Here is a 22,781-nt window from a genome sequence, read left to right on the forward strand (position 1 = left end):
GTTCAGAACCATCAATCTGACTATATGCATAGTCTCCCTGCGTAGTCGTTTCCCACGCATCAGTCTTTTGCCTCAGTGTCTCATCTCCTTCCGGAGTTCTGTCTCCCTTTCTTAATTGGTCTGTCCATAATGCATAATGCCACTCTGTATACATGCTTAGTGCCTCTCTAGCTTCCGTGTAGATGAAGGAGAATTGATCGGTTTATCCCAGATGCAGTTGGTGACATAGTCAATGGACATACTCAGTAGTATGAACTTAACTCAATATGTCCAATACTCTATCGCCGTATGTGTGAGAGAGACTGAGACAGAGAGTATCTGCAGTGGAGTTTGAAAGACTAAAAATAATGCAGTACTTTTTTGGATCTTGCCTGCTCTAGAATAGAAAGCAGCACAGTGAACTTTTCTAAGAACACTTCAGTGCATTTAATATTTACTATGATGATGCTCTTACACTGAGTACTTGGCAATTAGCACTACGGTAGACTAAACTTCTCTTTATGCGTCTCTAGCTCGCAAGAAGCCAAAGATAATAAACCATTTCAGTGTGTTTACTGTAATGAGAACATGTGGGTTATCAACAATATCAGCATCATGATTACCAGAGTGGAACAATGACGTGACCTGTGGTTTCTCCACCAAATTTGAACAGTTTATCTCTCTTCTCTCTAGAGACCAAATGACCTCCCACTCAAACACCTTGATCCATTAAATAGTCATTATTCAAGAAAAAATGCTACAAATTTGCTTGTTTTATCCCCTCCAATATGAGGATCTTTGTTTTATTTTACTGTTAATTGCATATCTTTGGACTGCCTTGGTATCTGGGAAACTATAATTACCATTCCCTCTCCTCTTTTTCTGATATTTAATAGCCCAAACCTAATTGATTAATTGAGAAAATAATCAGCGGAATAATCAATAACGGAAATAACTGTTATTGCAGTGCTAATATACTGCATTACATAGCATCCTGTCAATACAAAGCACAATGCTAGTGTGCGTAGTGTTTATATGCCAGAGATTTTACGTCGGCCCTGCAGGCTGGAGTCCAATATCCACCAATCACTGATGTCTGACCACAAATATGCAAGCTGTGGCTGGATTATGTTACAGCACGTTCTGTTGGTGCTACTATTAATAGAGAAACTAGCACTGCTGCCTCCTGTACATCCAATTTTTCTCCTGTGTAAAGTTGGTCAAAATGGCAGCTCTAGTGGGAAGCTCTCGCCCTTTGACAGAAGCTTAATTTTATTAAAGTTTTTTGGTATTTTGTTGTCCTGGAAATTCTGCAGTGTGACATTACTTTACCAACAAGTCATTCATCTGTGAAAGTTGTTATTGGTGATGCAGAGTGCAGAGTCTGTGTAAAATATGAGGAGAAATATTCAAACACATGCCATGTACTCATGAATTATGAGAGCTGAAGTGGAAAGAGACAGAAGCACAGTGTGAGGATGCACAGTCACCATGTGTTTAGAACCACAATGATTTCAGTGCCCATGTGATTAAATGTGTAATTATTAGACAATTCCTTCTCCCAGGAACTCAGCTCTTTGTCTCTTTGCAGATTGACTGGTGGAATATATCTGCAAAATTGTTCAAATTGGCACTAAACATTTTGCTTGTGTGCAAAATATTGCTTTGTTAGTAGCACTGTTATCTGTCCCCACCCAAAAAAAAAAGCCCCTGAAAACCACATCTCAGATGTTCACATTGGTTTTCAAAGTGGGGTCCGGGGACCCACAGGGGTCCTTGATGGAGTTCCACAGGTCCCCAGCAAAAGAAGAAATCATTTATTTTCACAATAACGTTAAACATAAGTGAAACAAATCACTGTTTTGTTCATGGGTTTCATGCATTTTGTGTTTCTGTACACTTTTTTGATGTGAAAAGTTTCACTAAGACTGCTCCATAACATTAAATATTCATGACTAAATGAGCAAAAATAAAAGTTTAAGCTCATAAAAACATCCTTTCATATTATTTATTGGGAGTTTAAAGATATGATATGCAGAATTTCTGCATTGAAATGTCTGAAAACAACCAGACTTTAATAATATATTTTGTTGAGCTGTGTACTTACATTATCCTAAATGTTTCCAACAGTGATCAAATTCAGAGAAATCTTTTACTTTTAAATCTAATTTAGTCCAAGTTGCATTTCATTTGGTCACCTGTCACATCAGGAGGAGAGTCACTAACCAGTGAGAAAATAACAGACTAAACATAACATGAATTCAACTTTAAAACACTTCTGCCTGAGTCACATCAGACAGATTTTCTTCTGCCATCACAGTTGCTTAACAATGAAGAGAGCAACTCCCATGATCCCACACCACTTCACTACATCATCAAACTAGTGAAAGACACCTAGTAGCTGAAATTACATCCTGTGAGTTAAAGACCCAAGAACTAATCTCCATCAGGGTTGGTTTGGACATTAAAGGATGTCACTGACAGTCGCTGGTAACATAAGACAACTCACCTTTCTTCAACAGGGCCTCACCCACTTTAAACCAATGAGAAAACAACAGACAAAACCACAAATCTGACATGTGAGATAACCAAAACTCTGACAGAAAACAGTGTGTTTGTGTAGGACTCACTCATAGGATGAAGCTGATTGAGGAAATACGCCTTTAAAATGAACTGGACTTTAAATTAATGCTTATGTGCTGCGCATGGGATCTCAGTTGTAAAGTAAAATAGCTGCATAAGGTGCTGTGTGTATGTGTGGTGTGTGTCTGTGTGTGTTTTGGATATCAGTGGCTCATTTAGAAATAAATTGATGCTCACAATCAGATAAGAAGCTTATTGTGTAGTGAGACCATCTCATAATTAAAACTGAATATGAATAATCTCTCGAGAGCATGTTTCATTAGCGCGATGTATCTGGTGCATTCACTCCAACATTTCATGTACGACGCGTAACTTCACCTACGTCATCCTGCGATAATATCTCTGTCAAGCTATAAAAACAACAGTAATCTGATAATCCATCCATAAAACATCATGAGTGCATCTGGAAGTACGTGCTGACATGTTTGCGGAGCATGATCGCATTAAAATGACATAGCAAATATCCAGGAAAAGAGAAACAACCTGCAACACAACTTTATCCCCCCTGTATGAATTAATTTTTTCCTGCCCCTGTGGAGACGCGTTCAATTAAAAATGCAGGTCTGAGTGGAAGGCAACAGTAGTGCATGAATCAGCTCGTACAAAGTGGGATTGATAAACAATAGGCTGTCAGGATGATAAAATATGCCTTTAAAGTAAAGAAAGGTAAGGCTGGCACAAATGGGCCAAAACTCACAAACACAACCACATGCACACACTTTACACACATACACACACACACACACACTTTGAGAAGTGATGAGCCAGCTCTACTTTTGAATTGAGGCTGCCCATCTTTGGTCAGGCCATAAAATTCCCCTCAGAATCACAGGTCTGAACCATAAAATTCCCAGTGATAAAGGGAATATATGACAGCCCCCCTCCCCCCCTCTGCCTCCCCCCTCCATCCCCGTTTTCTCTCTCTCTCTCTCTCTCTCTCTCTCTTACTCTCACTCTGGGAGATTGCTGTGGATGTCCCGTCCCCTTTGATGTGAGTAAAGCAAGGGCTTAACTCTGCTCCGGCCTGCTCTGGCTGACTGACTCCGATTCCAGAAGGTATTACCATGCTAACTCTTTAAGGTAAGCCTGTGCTCCGTCGCCTCTGGACCACAGGGGGCTTGTGGGTAAACACGGAGGGATTGTAGTAGGAAGGAGGAGGTACTGGGATGTTAGGGATGTGGTGGTAAACAGTACGCATCTAAAGGGGGGAAAATAATGATGCGACAGAGGGTTTGTGTGTGTGTGTGGCATCTATATTACATAGTTAATCCAATTTATCTACCTTCGCTGAGGTGTTCTTGTCATTATTAAAACACCCAATGAGCGTCCAAACTCTTGCAGCAGTAGGAGGGGATTGAAGAAGTGGATTATTTGTTGTTATCCTCTTTTCTGGTGACATCTCAGGATGATTATGGAGGAATTAAGTCCCTCCATTTATGACTTCACCATTTTAATAACACAATACTTTATTTACCCAACATCCTACTTCAGTTCTCAACGTGGAAATGTATATGTCATCTGTTTAACACAGTGATGTCATACACGAGATATAATTGTCCATTTTACTTTGGCTGATCCAAACAAAACTGTGGCGTCTTCGGGAGCAGACTCAACTCCCACGCGTCGCACAACCAGCAGCACATACGCACATGTGACTACATGAAAAACCTCTTCCATGAACGTGTCTGGGGAAATGCTTGTGAAATGACATTTGGAGAAGATGTAGCTGTCTTGATCTGTTGCCGAGCAGAGCGTGTAAGGTCCCTCAGACTAGCAGAGGAGACAGATGGGAAGAGACGGGGCAGGTAGGAGGAGACAGAGGGAGATGCAGACCAAAACACATGCTGAGAGGTAGGCAGGAACCCTGGCACTTTGTATTAGTGTCGTATTTATAATGGCTTCACATTTATGATAGGATGCAAATATAATTTAATTTGATTACACTCTTCATGTCACATTTCACCTTTCCTTTGTTTTGTTCTTCACATAAATATATGAATGAAAACAGAGTAGTTCTCTGTGGTCCAGCACAAAAGGTGGGCTTACTTTATTGTCCATTACCAGCCATAGAAATCACTGTTTTCGCTGCTTGAAGCTCTCGTGGCCCCAGGTAACTTTCCATGTAAATAAATAAACTGGACTTTGCAGCACAATAGCAGCTCCTGACATCTGTCCATACCAATTAGTTTTTACAAGTACTCAGTCAATGAATGTCAGGGCATTTGTCTCAGTTCAGTACAATTGTGCTGTTTTCCAGGTCTGCATATGAACAGATCAGTGGCTGCTGACTGATCAGGTTGGGGCAGAAGATTCATTATAAAGCATCTATAGATGACATTCGCTGCCACTAAATGTCACATCAGAGTATCTCACACCAAAAGAAAACAGCAGGTAGTTGTTTACTGCTATATTAATGTTCAGAATCTCATTTATATCACCTTTAACTTATGGGACATATTTATCTTGCCATTAAATATGTCAATAACCAAGTTTAATGTTCATACATCAGTGATCCTTTTAGCATAGATTAATCTTCACTCAACATGAAGATAAAGAGAGACAACCTGCCTTTACAATATAAACAAATGTACTTATCTCGGTCGCCCTAAATCTCGGGCAGTGCAGCACAAATCTGCCCTGGGGACGGATAATTTGCTTCAAGAGTCGTCGCCTGATATTATGTTAGTCAAAACATATGCAGAGACAGCCGAACGAAAGAAAGGCATTAAAGAGGCATTAGAGGAATATGGTAGAAAGATAGTTAGGTGGGTCAGTAGATAGCACATAGAGAGAAAGACAGCGATGCACAATAATGATGTTTATTTTATTTAAAAGGTCAACTGACTCATCTTCATGTTTATTGCGGCATTTGGTCCAGCTCATTAAGAGATGTTAACTGCCGTCAGAGCTCAAGGCCTAGTGTTTGCACCTGATCAAGTGCTGAAAGCCCTTCAGAAGTCACTGTCTGCTAAGTGCAGTGTGCTGCATTTTGTGTGGTTGCATACAGCTCTTGCTATTACAAGACTGATTGCAGCGGTATTGATCTGGCCAGCTGAGAAATCGACCTAAAACATGTTTGACATCATCTCTCTCCTCCATCCCTCTCCATCTCTTTCACACTATGCCCTCCGTCCTTTTCATCATTCCAGAGCGTAGGCCGTTTTCCTTCACCTCAGCTTCCAACCTCCTTTTACAAATCACTCTCTCGCCTTTCCTCTCCTCGTGTTATCACTCTCGCTGCCATCGCTCTTTTGCCAACATTCACCCTCCACCCTACCTTCATCTATCAAGACTGTTTCTCAGTTCACTTCTTGCTCCACTTTTTTCATTCCCCCCCTCCCCCGCCTCTTTGCATCCCATTGCTTCTCAAATGCATAACTTTCTCCTTCCTGCTTAAGCATCCACCTTTGCCCTCATCCTTTCTGCAGTTTTCCTTCAACTCCACTTCTGACGTCAACTTTGTCACCCTCACAACTCGCTCTTTCTTTTTTTAACCTCGCAGCTCAGCTTCCCTTCTCCACCCTCCTTTCCTCCCAGGGTGATTAAGTGATGGTTGGGCTGGCACAGCTGGTGTAGTTGGGCAAGCAGCCCATCTTCATGACAGCTGTGCTGCAGTGTAGCCAGATCCTTACTGGGACACTAACACTGTTGTAATCATAACAAAAACACGGGTCATACAGGCTTTTTAGAATTATTAGGTATGCATCTGTTGTGTTGTGATGATCTCATAGGTCATTATATCCCCTAATATCAGGTGTAAGCAAAGGTGTAAAAATTCTGTCCTGTGAGGCTCCTGAGCATGAATGTTTCTGTTTGTGCCCACACCTCTTGTCCCCTGCCTCATTTTCCTTTTTTCGCTATTTCACACATTCTCTATGGAGTCACAGCATTTGCTTCATGCTGCTTCTGCATGCACACCCTTCATTAAATCACACCTGCGTAGCCACATGATTGTCTAACGTTGGGTGGGTGAGCTGACATTAACTCATGAGCCAGTGGTGCCATCTGTTAAACTGCACATCTGGAAAAAAAAAAAAAAAGGTCTACAAAGTCTGTGCTCACTGGTGCACCCTGGTTCACAGGAAGGTCACACTCTCTCTCACACACACACACACGCACACACACACACACACACACACACCAGGTGGAGAGCTGGACTGACTTATGAATGAGCAGAAACATCTGAAGTAAGCACCTTTCTCAAAGCAGTAATTGAATTGCGCCAAAGTGACAGTGCTACAACTCAGTTATGAGCTTGGTGAGCTGTGCTAAACTCACTATTAGTCACAAACTGTTGTCTACTTGGCGGGAGTTTTTCCTCTTCTCTGTGCTCTTGTGCATCATCAGTTTTGGGTCATGCTGACAGCTTAAGAGGATTAATGCGGTATTGGTTAAAGGGGGAGAGGGAGTTCAGAGGGTGCGCTGTGGATGTCTTCACCCTTCCTCCCTCTCACCACTGTCACAGTCTGTTCAGCTGTGAGACAAGCACACGTTGGTCTCTGCATTGTAGTTGTCGTCCTCTAACAGACCCTAACCCTCTACATTAACTTTGCTGGCGCCCTCTGACACAGATGCTGCAGGGACAAGTCTCCCATAAACACCACTTACATGGGACAGCAGCACACCCATAAACCAGCTCTATCAGCAACAGCTATACCAGTTTGACACTTTTATTTAAAGCTCACTATATTTAATGTTGTCTCTCTCAGTGTCTCACACTGTGGCTTTGGGTGCACATTCTGCTCCATTTTTATGATATTAAACCGTAGTGATCTCTCCATGATTCAAAGGCAAATGTACTGTACAACTGTGTACATGCCGTAAATGAGGTGTTTTATTCCCATTGACGGGTCCACCATTTGAATGATTACTGACATAAAATCAAAGCTAGCGGCATAAAAGGAAAACTCACTATGGATTATTACAGTCTCTACCTTGAGTCCATCATGCAGAAATCATTTCCAGTATGCTGGACATGGAGCAGATGGTTTGAGGGTTGGCTTAGAGTTTTTAATTCATCCCCTTGATATGTTAAAGATACACAATATACTGTATATAGTACTTCTATGATATTTTCATTTATTTATTAATTGTATTACAATCCAGCTTCAAAAACAGCATTTAGTCCTGAATACAAGAAAACTAAAATATAAATGCAATGTCATGAAAATGACTGCTGGTTTGTGCAGCAATGCACAGTATAATAATGAAGCTGATTTACTTCATATTAGAATGGGTACATGTCTTTTCCAGCTCTGTTACACTTCACCTCTGGTGACTTTTTGAGTTGTGTTCCAGAAAACCTCCACACTGGAGCCAGTAAAAGGGCACCATGGGATTCATCTGTACAGTGTCCCCAGCTGAGCATCTGATTGTTATGTAAGAATACGTGTCACACACACACACACACATACACACACACATGCACTGATACACATAGATACACACACTCACAGGCACACCCAAGTGCCTCAGCGTTATAATGAGACTCAAGACACAAACAAGCTGTGGCAGTAGACAAACAACACTTTCTCACACGTCCCTCATCTCCTGTTCTCTCACATCACTCCATCTTTACTTCCTCTCGTCACTCTCAAGCACACATCAAACACGAACACACACACACACACATTAGACGCTTCTACTTTCAGCCATTTCATGCATCAGTGTCTCCGTGCGGCGTGCTGGTGCACCTCTGCGTGGGCTTTTTTGTGACGTGAAGTCATCTTTGTCCTTTCCATATTTGTTCTAAGATTAACACAGGAACTTAGTCAAGACTTGGATTTAGCATCAGTAAACACAGAACAGGATGAATTTCATTGTGTGGGTTGAAAGTCTGTTGCTGTACAACCCAGATCCCAAAAAAAGCACAGATGAATGCATACGAGGGACAGAGGTAGGGCTTCAAGCATTGATCATTCATAATTACTTATTGATTCATAATTTAGTTGAAAAAACATAAAACAAAAAAACTGTGTAAAACACTCACCTCTGTGATGTTTTCAAACAGAAGGAAAAAAAATGTAAATCACTACATTTAAGTCACTGGAACCACACAATATCTGTCATTTTTGCTGTGTAAATGTCAAATGGAAAATATTTAGTTATCAGAACTGCTGTTGACTCATTTTCTATCACTAATCTAACTGATTAAGTGACTGATTGTTTCAGCAATAGACAGACGAGCAGGATAGAAGCAATTCAAAGAAAAAAGAAGGAGACAAGAGGGTAAGACTGCCGCCTCAGTTGCCAGTTTATCAGGCACAGCTAAAACTAATGCACTTTAACACAAACTGTCCTGCAATAAATCTGAGCAGCATGAAGGCTGTGATGTTCAGGTTTGCTGCTGCTGAACGACTGACCGGAGTTTCTATTATTTCCTTGATCACATTTCTGTCAACGAGGGCACACTGAATACAAGAACGTCTCTACATCAAACACGGAACATTAAAAGCGCCATGAAAGTATAATTTATCGCATGGTTGTTGTATTAGACTGCAATCATTTTAGCTGTGAGCACCTAATAAACTGCAAGCTGAGTGTATACACTGGTGGCTTTTGCTTTGACTGTAGCTTCAAAGCTAAAAGTGCAAATAAAATTAACAAGCATATGCATTTATGTTTCATTTATTTTGGAGCTTATCTCTTTTTAAATTGATCAAAATGTGCTCAGTACAGACAAAAGATGGAGAATCTTTAGTGTTTTCACTTTCAGTCTGCTTGTAAGGACACTTCAGGTGCTCTTATATTTTGTGCACTTGTGTTCAGTGTGTATCATTTTAACAAAGCTCTAACGCAAAGTGTAAGCACCAGTCAGAGGCAGATGGGCTTGTTAATGCAGTGATGTAGTTATGTAAGACCTGCTACTGCTGCCGCTCCTGTCTGTCTGTACTGCAGTACAGAGAGAGAGGGAGGGAGGGAGAAAACGTAAAAGAGACCTTGTGAGTAAGTCACTGTGTGTGTCTGCATGTGTCTGTTTGAGTCATTGTGTATGTGCAGACACACACGTGCTCAGGTGTGCCTACAGGAACACAGTGGGACAGATGGGGAATGATGTGGTAAATCAGGATGAATTGACTTGTTGTCCTGGGTTTGATGAACTCTTCTCCCTCTTTAACCCATCTCCTTCAATTCCCCACATGCTGGGTAACTGCCAATACAAGCTTTAAACACTTTGCTGCACAGAGGTAGCAGGAAAAAAAGAGAGTCAGAAAAGGAGAGAGACTCAGAATCCAAGGGAACAAATAAAGAAGAAAGGTTGTAAGGCAGTTTTTGCACGTGCATATTGACACACCAGTACAGTTTGGGATACTCAAGTGCTCCATTTGAGATTTGTTGAAGGGGGTTGACAAAACAACATAAATAATGAATGAAAAATTACCTGTAAGTGTAAACATGGTTTCAGTGTGAATATGATGTATATGAATGAATGCCAAAGGGCAAAGTGATTTTGTTTATGAGACTTTGAAATACAAATCAGGAAAGTAAAGCTCCACGGAGACTAAATAACACTGCTATAGATAATTTAATGTATCAGTGAAAACGGTCAAAAATCATTAAAACATAAGGTAATGACTCCTCTGAATTAAAAGACGAAATTGATTGTCGTTTCCTTCCACAAACATCCATATGAGTGTTTCCTGTTCTGACGCCCCTTTGGACAGGACCACATCAGTGTTGTAGAGCAGGCATGTCAAACCGGTCCACAGGAGGGCCGGTGTGGCTGCAGGTTTTTGTGCCAACCAACCAAGAGCACACCGTTGACCAATCAGCTGTCTGAAGACGGAGATCAGTTGATTAAATGAGTCAAGTCTGGTGTGCTGCAAAACCTGCAGCCACACCGGCCCTCCTGTGGACCAGTTTGACATGCCTGTTGTAGAGAAATAAATCACTGTTTTCTGAACTGTTACCACTATAGACACGTTAGTACAAAAAAACTTGGCTAAGGATTAGGAACGACTGTTGTCATTATCAAAACACTGTCACAACATTATCTGTTGTTGCTAAACTAGAAACGATCAGCAGTCACACACTTGGCTGACCCAGCCATCCATGCCGACCTCCTCCCGACAAAGAGCTGCGCTGCTGTAACAACACTGAGCTATTTCTGCCCTTCTTCCAGATAGACAATAATTAGAATTCACATCGTCACTGGAGGTCTTTGTCAGGTAAGCATAAACAACGAGAGGCTGCGCTGGTAGGGGTGTGTTGTAGTGAGATGATTAAATGTAATCCAGGAAGGCTGATTAGAATAACATATCCATGAATTTGAAGGCTTGACAGTGATTTTATCCTCCATCATTCCAGGTAAAGGAGTAGAAATATGGCATACCTATTTGATTGGCCAAGCGTACCACCTGGCTGAGCGAATCGCATAAGCATTCTGGTAGCATCTTGGCACGGCACTCTGCATTGGCACCGCTCATGCATCAACAGAGTGGTCCATTCAAATGAAAAAGGAACACAGGCTACAGCATATGAACAATCAACTAATATTGATGTTTCCTAGCGAGGAAGGCCTCAAGACGATGATCTGATCTCAGAGGGACAGCAGTCTCACGTTGAAACTAACCAACAGGGGATGATGGAGCGGTTTTAGAGAGAGATTGTAAAAGCTGCTAATTGGCATGCTAACTACTTGACACACCTGTCTGAGGACTCAGCCACTTCAAAGTTGAAAATCTTCAGCAGTGGTTTGTCTACCCCTTGTAAACACCAGGAAGAAGGAAGAAGATCCTAACTCAGATCTCATGCAGCAACCTGCATGTGATAGCAGGGCTGCTGAAGTATAAGCCAGTTTATGGAAGCATGTTAAATACCTTATCCTATTTACTTGTTTTTTCTGTCTGTACAAGTTCTGTTTCCATGGTAATATGCAGGAAAAAAAATCCATTCATTTATGTTTGCAGGGCTGTTTGTAATCAGAAGAAGAAGATGGGTATCAAGAGCTTATCTGGAATAAAACCTGGAATAGGAGCTGGTGGCTGCAATACAGTACATGCATACAAACATATTACAGAGAACGTGAGTGGCGCATATCAGAATAACTGGCATGTGGAACGAAAAAAATACTAAAACGAGATAAAAAGGGAGGCCGAATGAAAAAGGGGAAGAGAGTGAGAGGGAGTGAAAGGATGGACTGAGCTGTGTGATCTGCCGTGAGGAAAGCAGCGAGCCCATACAGCTGAGAGCTGAAGACCCCAAACGCCTTATCGGAAACCAAAACAGCTATCAATTATTCAACAGGTACAGAGCGAACCAGCTACAGAGGAGAAGACAGGGGAGGAGAGGAGATTTGAGGGGGGGGGATAGAGGAGATATATCCTGCACAGGAGTTAGACACAAAGGATTTGATTTTTTCCTTTGTGAATGTGTGCAGAAATGTGCTATGTAGTGCGAATTCCTCAATAATGTGGCCATCATTTTCTCACCGATGTATCAGCCGCAATGAACAAATATGGGACTTTATGTCCAGTACCATTTGAGATAGGCTAGTGTTAACTGCTATATTAAGGGTAGTATATTAATGGCTTTACTTTAAAGGAATAGTTCAAAGTTTTGAGAAATACAATTGATTGCTTTCTTTCTGAGAAATCAATCTCGCAGTGAGCTCACCTTGTTCTGTCCAACATGAAAAAATGAGCTTTACAGTTTATAGAAATGACTCATTGACCTGTTGTATCTTGTTTATTTAAAGTCTCCCCTCAGTCATCGATGTGTTTTTCTTCCTGTTTCGACAGTTGGCTGTTTGAGCTTCACTGTGCAGAATGATGTAAGTGCACAGTTTGACCGTAGAAGGCTGTTTTCACGTTTCACTGCTCGAAGTCGACAATTCTCTCTCTGTGCACAATGAAAATAGTTTGGAAGTCAATGCTCAACTGAAGGAGAAGTAGGAGGCATCTTGTGTCCAGTGGTTAAAATTGTGATTTGTATATTCTGGAATTTTTAATGAGGGAGAAGGAGTTGGCGCCTTTTTTTCCAACTGCAAATTAGAAAATTAATGCATCTTTGTAATGGATCTTTAACGAATTCCACAAACAACCTATTGAATGAATGTTAGAGGTTTTGGCAGGTGTATTGTTGAACAGACAAAAAGACAGACTCAAACACTGTACTTAATACACAGATGTAAAATTGATATCCATCTCCTCAATTCACTCTCAGGAATAAATCAAAAAATAGCTCAAAACTGTCTTCTGCTTACATTTTAACTTTATGGCTTCTAATTTAAGACACTTCAGCGTTAACACGAATAATAATGGCTCATTCACTTCAGTAAGCCAACAAGGAAGCTGCTGTAAGCCATTAGTTTGTCCAACTGTCTCCCTCTCTCTGGGGACAAGAAAATACCAAAGTTCCTGGGCAACAGAGGGAGACAGTGAAAAAAGCCTGAAACAAAATCAGCTCCCGTCAGCTCAGTTTTGACTCGTCACTGACTCTCCCCCTCTCTCTCCCCCTCTCTCTCAGTGCAGTCCCTCATCCTCCAGGTGAAGTCAGTTTCCAAATAATCACGCATTTATTTCCTGTGTCCATCACACTTTTTCTCTCCTTCTGCCCTTCTTCTCCTTCTACTGTACATGTCTGCATCAGCATCTGCATGGTATACACTCCTCCAGTCCTCCAGCTCTGACATTTACACTAATGATTCCTGAGGCTCACACACACACACACACACACACACAGAGAGAGAGAGAGAGAGAGAGAGAGAGAGAGCACATGCACAGCTAGCCCTTGCTGTTGTCAAGTGAACCTGCAATCAGAGGCCTCCACAGGGCTCCAGTTAGGGTGTAATGTCCCATTTGATTGGGCACTCTGTTCACACAGGACCTTCCTGCTGTGTCTGCCCCTGGCTCTCAAGGTGAACCACCAAGATTCATAAGCAAATTAGTGCACCATATTTACCAACAATTCAGCAATAACTTCTGCAGCTGAAATTAAACAAGTAGTGTGAGTCTAATTAGAGGCAATTGAGGCATAAACCATTTCTGCTTTGTTTGTTTTGCTGTGCAAGCTTCGTGGTTTTTACCTCCTTTTTTTTTGGTTTAAACAATGTAAAATTGTGCAGAGTAATGTTTCCTTTGTTATGGCTGGCTCCATTAACTTGCGCTATAACCTAAAACATATTGAAAGTGCAAAGCAGCATGTTTGAGCATAATGATAAATGTTTGGTAGAGCTTTGTTTGGCAAGAAAGTTGGAATAAAACATCGCAGGGCCATTGTGAAATGTCACTTAATGGTCTGTACAGCATAATTTGTAGCATTTGGTGTTTGCTTTAGCATCAAAACAATTTCTGCTCAGTCAGTGTTTAGTTTTTCTTTGTTTTTGTTTTTTTTTGTGTGTGTGTGTGTGTTAGGAGTTCTCCAGTTTAAAAGCTCAAAGCTATAAAACATCAGTCCCTGTACTTATTTTAATGTATTTCAACATGGTGTATTGACTGCAAACCCTTCACACGTTTTAGAAAATTGTTGTACCACTTGGTGATAAAATACAATTCAGCAGGCAGACCACCCTGAGCTCAGGCTACATCAGAAGAAAGAAGGAGTCTGTGAGTGACCTTGAGATCAGGCAGGAGGAGCTGTTGCAAAAGGTCATTGATATGCACGGCCATCGCACGGACATTCGCTGTGTGTGGCGCTGTGTGCGCCGATGCGGTTCATCCTGTTCTCCGCTGTGACTTGCATTAGAGATGTAATTGATTATCATATGAATTCCATTCCAGTCATCAAATCCCAAGATGATTTAGTTATCTACAGAATCCACAAGAAGTACCTGCATTGTGTCCCTGTGCCCTAATCTGTAAAATCTGTCCACCGCCTCAGGATGGCGATACTGCAAGAGAAAATTTGGATCAATCTCAGCACTCAATTATCCCACCATTTGGTGCTTCACGACCCGAATAAACATTTTGTCACTAATCCATATGTTGTTATCATCCACCAAGGCTATCATAGATGCACACACACACAGACATACACACATATAATGACACAAAAACGCAACAGCAGCTTCTAATTGCTTCACTGTAGATTTTACAGTGGCCTGCAGGCAAAATGTAGGCGTGCCAATGCAACTGTCAGCTCAGAGAGAGGAAGTAAGGATGTGACATTAGTCTTTCTCGAAATGCAGTCAGATACACTGTATGATAATATGTTTTTAATATAGTCTATCAAATACCATTCATCCTGTGAGAACATACTGTTTTGCACTGAAAATGTCTGGATTGAATAGGGACAAACTTCTCATTTCTTTGGGCTCAAGTTGAGCAGGAAGTCCATAATACTACTGGAAAGTTTAATAATCAGGCCAGACTTTATTCACATTAAGGCCCAGAAAAAGCTGAGGGCCCTCAAGCGAGGTTAAGGCTGCAGTCTGAATGAACAGTGACTTGCAATTTTACCATCATATATTGATATTGATCAGTGAATTTCAGTACTGAGCTGAAGTTAGTTATATATTATCATGGCTGAAGGTAATATCACAGAACATTTCACGACTTCAGATATTGCAAATTTTTGTGGATTACAATATAATCTTTGGTGAGAGTGAGACTGAAAGCAATAGGATGAAATCAAATTAAAAATTATGATAATAAGACAAGAGGAGGAGACAGTTTTTTGTCTTTAGAAGTTTGTGAGGTCAGACACTGATGTTGGACCAAAAGGCCTGGCTCACAATCTCCATTCCTGTTCATAACTTGAACTTGTATGTCTCAATATGACACCATCAAATCCACAGAGACTGCATACTCTTATGCAGCAACGGTAGTCATTATGAATTGTGTATATCAGAGTTTAAGGAGGGAGATTTGTGAGTTAAAGATACTGCATGAGGTAGAAGGGACGTTTCATTCAAGCACAAATAACAGCTTTGATGATGAGTTTTTATTGTTGACAGAGCACAGCTCTGTGGTCCAAACCATACATCATCGCTTTAACTCAGAATGTAATGCAATGATTTCACAATGTCTGTATTCATTTCCTCACACCAATTCAGCCACTGTAAATGTTGGCATACTCTTTTCTTAGCTTTTGAATCTAAGATATTTCTGAAACCATCTAACACATAAAATTCTAGAGGGAAGCAGTTTGCTGATTAACAGATACGCCGAGGAGTCTCTCCAGAAAGCCTCAAAATGATGCCATCAGTTTGACAGTACATTTTATTCTAAAACAGTATTCCATTATGGCATGAGATAATGTATGAAAGCAGGGTGATGGGGCTACAGTGCCATTTTCCCACTCTTTAAAGAAAATCCTGTCTGGCGAAATGCTTTTAAAACCCTCATAAAGTTGTTTGTATTGATCGATTACAGTTGATTTGTTTGTCTGAGCCGCGACCGTCGGGACTCTGAAGCTCAATCCACATGTTTACCCTTAAATTCATCTGCACGTTCTGACTGCTGATCACCTTTGCAGCCAATGATGGTGTTTCTTTGAATGATATCATTGACTCACCTGTGCTTCATGAGTGAAGCTGTGCATTAAATGTGGCAAAAAGCTTGATGAAATCAATTTTCAATGCAGTTTCCTAAAAGAAAAAGAAAACTAGGTGCTTTGAAAATCACTATCAAAATAAGCATGGGATTATGGGTAAGAAACTCATTAAATTTATCGCTCATTGTCACACGTGGTAAGACTACATATGAATATTTGATATGAAAGTAAGTATAGAATTATGTATTATTCTCAAATATGAGGATTTGTTTTTTTTTTGTCAAATATGATCACTGAGTATCTTTGAGTTTTGGACTGTTGGTAGGATAAAACAGCAATCTGAAGAGTTGAGCTTGAGCTATAGGAAATTATAAAGGACATTTTTCATAATTTTCTGACATTTTAGAAACAAATTGATTAATTGAGAAAATTGGCATGCTTGGGCAAATAATGTTTAGCTGCTGGACTAGCTGATACCATAAAACTCAAAATGCAACTCTCAGTGTGTGCACTTTTAAAGGCTGTGACACAGCATAGTAAAGAATTTTCTTTTGCGCCTTTCTTCATTGTAGCATTTCTATTCATAATGAATTGCAAAGTTTGCCATGTTTTTGTTTTTGTTTTTGTTTTTTTTTGTTTTTTTGGTCTCTCACAGTGTCAGTGTACGTGATTGTGAAAAACTGCACATAAAACAAGAGACAGCTGAAAGGTTGGAGACAGAAGCAAAGTCAAGTAAGGGAAACAAATCCAGCTTCAAACAAGCTGGGAAACAAAGCGTCGGCAGCTACCCAAACCAGCCAGCTAGTAGCCAATCAGCCTGCCAGGCCTCCCTCCTCTCAGGCTGAGGCTGGCAGCGGGAACTGGCCAAGCAGAGAGATAGAGGAAGACAAAGAGAGAAAGAGAGAGGGAGTTTTCATTACACAAAAACACTTATCCTCCTTCTCCTCCCTCCCTCTCTCTCTCCCTCTCTCTCGCTCTTGTTTTATCCCGTTGAAGAGAGATACTGTGGGTAAAGGTGACAGACATAGATAACTGTATCTCAGGCAGACTGCACAATTACTCTGAATTTTATTATTGTTACTGACAGCCACATATTTGTAGGAGGAGATACAAAGCAACGCATGAGCCATCACCACTGCGTGTGTGTGCGTGTGTGTGTAGGTGGGTGGGTGCTATCCATCAGAAATTACAGGAAGATTAAAATTAAAGCTTGTCTCCCTCTAGCCAGCAAGCTTTATGTGTCTCTCCTCTGCTCTGTCATGGCCTACACACACAGACACACACAAACACAATGACAGCACTAATCAGCCCTCTGTCAAGCCCATTAGGTCCCACTCTTAATGAGGAGATCGCCCAGCTTGTGCCCTCACTCGGGCCAACCAAGTGAGCTAATAAGTAATGATGTGAATGGATGTTTGTGCGTTGTTTGCCTTCCTCGGTGTTGGACCGCTCTGAAATGACAAATGACAGACTTCCAGTGTCTCTATAAAAGAATGTTTTCTATTATGTTCCCAGGGTTTAGTCAGCCGTGCACTCCACTCATCACAAAACAGCACCCTGACAATCTGCCTTTCACTGGAGCCCCACTGTATTTTCTTTTTTTTTTTTGGGAGGGGGGGCATGGTTGGCAGATGAGTCACCATTCCACAAATACTTCTTTTTGAAAAATATGTCTGTGCGTGTTGTGCGTTTGTGTGGGCGTGTGTTTACTTTCATATTTTGCATTATGTTTGAATCATGACTAAATGAGTGATGCTTTTTAAACATCCATCATCCATTTCTGACCAGGCCTCTTAGGGTTTGTTAAAAGTGCTGCTTGCCGGGCCTCCTTTTTGTCACACACACACACACACACACGTGCACCCTCATGTGCGCATGTAAGCACTGAAAGGAGGTTGATAGTGGGATTGGGAGCTTCCCCGTCAACACACACACAACGCGCAACACGCACACGCTCAGACAAGGTCATTGTGGTTAAAACTTAATATATTTTCTCACCACAAAACAGCCGCGAGAAAGTGTGACAGTAAGCAGCATGTGAGGTATTAGACGCGCCTTGTTCTGTCGTCTGCTCCTCCACCGGGAGAGCCACCCTCTCCCAAAGCAGACAGAAGTCAAAATATCCTGCTGTTGGTAGGCTGCGCGCCGCGTTCTGTCACGCCAGTGCAACCACGCAAGCACCACCTAAGCGCGCGCTCAATCAAGTCGTGGATAATGTGCGCGCACAAAGTGCCCAAACGGGTGAAACTTCTGTAACAGCGAGCACAATTGCCAACTTTTCCCCTAACAATCTCATTCTTACACACTCTCTTACACACACACACACGCACGCACACACGCACACTGGCACGCGCAGCACCAGCACCAGCCATCTTCTTGCAGGTAAGTCCTACAAACTGCAGTGCGGCAGCGGGTTCGCTATTTTAAGATTTTTTTTTTATTTTTTTTGTACATGAAGTGGGTTTGGATAAATAATTAATTTCCTTTCCATTCCAGGCTGTCAGATCAGATAAAGAGACGGCTGGTAAGTTGTTAAAGCAACACCGAGAGGCTCATTTCGCGTTTCCATTATGGCAACATTTAAAACAAACAAACAAAAAAAGACATAGTACTTCAGGAATTTGTACCAACTCACAGACACAGACGCACGTCGACACCGATAAACGGCCCAGCCACGCACGCTCCTCATCACCAACAGCAGCAGCAGTAGTCTCTTACCTCGCCTAAACATATTGGCAGCGGCTGTTTGGACCGTCTAGTAGTGTCTGTGCGGGAGTAGCATCCTTGTGAAGGTCCAATCCTGTGCTGCTGTTGACTAAATTATTATTTTGATTCCCTCTGACCGCTGGCAGGCAGGCTGTGTAGTCTTGTCTCCTCGGTGGCTGTTTTCATAAGTGAAGGCGGTTGGAGGACGAGAAGGAGGAGGAGGAGGAGGTGGTGGTGGAATAAGAGGAGGAGAAAAGAGAGGTGGGGGTGGAGGGTGGTCGGATGATGTTTGACAAAATTAAAAACGCAAACAGGAGGTCCGCCACCGGTAGAAACGAAGTTTTCTCCTCCGCGAGCAAAAACACCTCGTCCCGTCCTGACACACTTAAACGTGTTTTAAAGACATTTCAACTCACCGCCATCTGGTGTTTATGAATCAATAACATGCATTCTGACTTAAGCTGATGCCCGTTCAGAGGAGTGTGCTGTCCAGCTGTGGACTGAAAACGGCCCCAAAACAACAGAAAAGTTCCTTTATGTCTTTAACATCTTCCTCCTGTCAGGTTGCGGGTCAGGTAGAGTCTCAAATGTGCTGCGTGTGGATAAGTCGGTGTGAGTCAGTGCCGTCTACTGTCTCTGTTACCGGAGAGCTCCGAGGCAGCCGCTTCAGCCCCCCTCCTACTGTGAGATGTGACTGATGAAAGCCAGAGCAGCCTCTCTCTCTCTCTCCATCTCACTTTCTCTCTCTCTATCTCTGTGTGTGTGTGTGTGTGTGTGAGAGAGAGAGAGAGTGTCTTCTCATTTCTCTTTCTCTTCCCATTCAAATAAGCTACCCTTTATTGGCATGACAGTCAAGAAGCTTATATGTTGATGAAGCAGTTAAAGGTTTTCAAATTAAAATCCTGCTTGTATCAGTTCTTTGCACCCTCTCACTCTTCCACTCATCAGGTCCAGGTCTCTAGCGCTCCTTTATCTGCCTCAATTCAATTTCACTTCAACAATTCACTTTGCTTTATGGCTGTCAGTGTTGCACAAATAATATCACCAAAGCTTCAATTACAATTCGATTACTCCCTTTCTCTTACCTTACCACTTTCTGCCTCACTGTCTCTCAAAGTCAAATTCACAGTTTCTTTATTGGAGTATTGTAAGAATGTGCAGTACAAGTTTTACAAGGTTACACTGCAAAAAGACATTCCTAAAACAGTTATTGTAAAGAAATAATGGCGAAAAAGGACAGCATTTGTGGTCATAGTTTAACAATTGAAGATAATAGTTTTGGTGCAAGCTGTCAAGAAATGAGATCTAGAAATCCAAACGAAGTATTTGTAAGTAGCTCAAGTATTGTTGTTCAGTACTGAACATCTACTGCACACATTTACTCCTGTTCTGTATACAGTTACTGTATGTTACTATGCTTTACCTTCCATTTTATGCTACGCTGTACCTCCACTTCACCACATTTCATGGAGAAATGTACTTTTTACTTCACAACATTCATCTTACATAGGAAATAAATATTATGTATAGCTAAGTTGATTTTTACTTTAAGATTAAAATTTTACATGCAAAACTATCATCTTTCTACAGATCATGCAGATTAAATTGGCACAATATAAAATGATTAAAACTGTATGCACCTCGACCAGTTGCAACATTAAAAAGCTCCTCATACAGTATATGATAATATATCTATGCAATCCAGTACAAGCGCTCTGCCACATATTCCTTCTCCTTTAAGAGGCTGATGCTGTAAATGTTGAGCTTTTGTTAAAATGTTCTGTAAGGTGTTAACAATAAAGCGTGAAGGTTTGAGGTAGTAGTTTGTGGAGGTGGAGGCCCATGCAAAACATTAGAAACAACTCTGAATATAATGTAGTACAGCCAAGTAACACTACAAACTATAGCTAGAATTCATGGCTGAGTTGTTGGATTTCACAGGTGTACCTAATAAAGTGAATCTTTTGTTTCGCAAAAGAGCGTGTACAATTTTTGAGTTGTGTTTTGGTACAAAAGATGGTTATTGTGTTTTTATACTCACTCCAAGTTTTGTCTCTACTGTCTCTACTGTCTGCTGCTGACAGAACTGACGCCGTCTGATTGCAATGGTTTGCCAGGTTTGCCTGTGTCCACCAGTCTCAGTGGGCAGGTTGTCATCACTAAGTCTGAATCTAATGTCTTCCTCAGTTTCTGGTCCCACATGAGGCCCAGATTCAAGTCATTTCAATTCAATTTATTTATATAGTACCAAATCATAATAACAGTTGTCTCATGGCACTTTCTAATTAGAGCAGATCTAGACCAAACCCTTTAATTTGATTTGATGCCACTTTATATTGTCTGTTCACATGTCCAGTGTCTGACATGCTTTTCTTTAATCTACTGGTTGGTCCAGGTTATGTGAGGCTTGTGTTCTCACATTTTTCTCAGATTTTCATCCCTGGTTTTAAATGTAAGAACATTATCACAAAAATCCCAAACCAGTTACCCATTGCTAACACTAATTTAGGTACTGTTGACACCTTGTATCAGTGAATATTTCTGATTGTGTATTTGAATGTGTAACAAAACAGCACAACAAAATCATTGCAATCATATGAGGACTTGTGCAAATGCTGATGAGAGTTTTCTTTCTCAAATGATTTTCCCTTTCGCTGTGGCATACACTGATATATTTAGCTGTCTCTGGGGAGGTTTCTTCCTCCCAGAAGGGATTGCATTTTGATTTGGTCAAAAGAAGTACCTTACTTTCTCTTTTCTCTGAAAATGTTTGTCTGTCATCTCATTTTCAGGACAGAGCTGACACATTCTGCTTTATCTCAGTTTCATCCTTGCGTTGTCCAGTCTTGATGCCCCTCACTTTGTGTTTGTTTCTGTTGTTGTCTGTTGTGTTGAGTGGTCTTATTGTGAGAATATAGGTTTTAGAATCCAGAATCTGTGCAGCACTCCTGTCTAAATATGTAAATGAAATGAATGTGTAAAGTGTTTGCCTTTTCTCAGAATGTATGCTTTTGGAAGGAAGAAAAACAAGTAAAATTATGGTAAAGACTGAGCCATTTCTTATTGGTATAGGGCAGTCGTGGATCAGCGGTTAGGGTGTCGGACCCGTAACCGGTGGATCGCTGGTTCGATTCCCCGTACCGGTGTCCATGGCTGAGGTACCCTTGAGCAAGGTACCTAACCCCCACTGCTCCCCGGGCGCTGCACGCGGTCGCCCACTGCCCCGGGTTTGCTGTGTGTGTGTGCACGTCACTTGGGTGGGTTAAATGCAGAGCACAAATTTCGTTGGAGTGAGTTCCCTCCAATGACAAAATATGTCACTTTCATGTGTACCCTTTTATACCTTTGGCTCCCCAGGCAGAGGGTTTAGCAGTAAAAGAGACCTACAATCATACACTCTGTGACTCTGAATCATACTGTGTGTTCAGCATCGAATCTGAACTGAACTGTGAGGACTGAGAGAAAATACCATGGTGGTCACCAAATATGATCAAACCGTGTCTTCAACAGATAGCATCCTTCTCTTTGATGTCACGTAACAATCTCCAAATGTCTCATATTCATCAAACACACATCCAAAACAAGCTTTTGCGGAACTTAATTAGAGTTATTCACCCTCCTTCTAGCACCTTGTTGGTATCCGCCTAAGGACCCCAGAAAAAAATATTTTTAACTCCTGAATTCTCAACTATGGTCACAAGCTACTCACTAATTTTATCTGTTAATTGGTGGGGGGCAGTCAAGTTGGCCACCTGCTGTGGCTGTAACAAAGACCTCTTTGACATTACACAGAATTTGGTCCATTTGATCATTGCATTAGTGCAGCTGTAAAACACAATCCCCCAGCAAGGCCTTAACATGTCTGGTTGCCTTTTACATTTAATGTAGTACCCCATTATTCACTTATTAGAGTGAGCCTTTATCCTCAGTACCTGCCGTCCCTCAGACTCCTCATCAAGCTAACAAGCAAGGGAATATGCCTTGTAAACTGATGTTACTACAGAAAGCTAAGATAACAT

At 41.4% G+C, this 22,781-nt stretch overlaps 1 protein-coding gene across 1 annotated transcript in view; it reads right to left on the reverse strand.

Annotated features, from left to right (window-relative positions):
* Positions 1-19,110, reverse strand: part of LOC124071008 (reticulon-4 receptor-like 1) — a 76,681-nt gene extending 57,571 nt beyond the window's left edge. Inside the window, exon 1 of the mRNA XM_046411428.1 lies at positions 18,775-19,110. Coding sequence (XP_046267384.1) covers positions 18,775-18,787 — 13 coding nt within the window. The 5' untranslated portion in view covers positions 18,788-19,110. The remainder of the gene's footprint in view (positions 1-18,774) is intronic.
* Positions 19,111-22,781: the final 3,671 nt, after the last annotated feature.

Source organism: Scatophagus argus, chromosome 14 (assembly GCF_020382885.2).
Source record: "Scatophagus argus isolate fScaArg1 chromosome 14, fScaArg1.pri, whole genome shotgun sequence".
In the NCBI taxonomy this organism is placed as follows: Eukaryota; Metazoa; Chordata; class Actinopteri; family Scatophagidae; genus Scatophagus; species Scatophagus argus.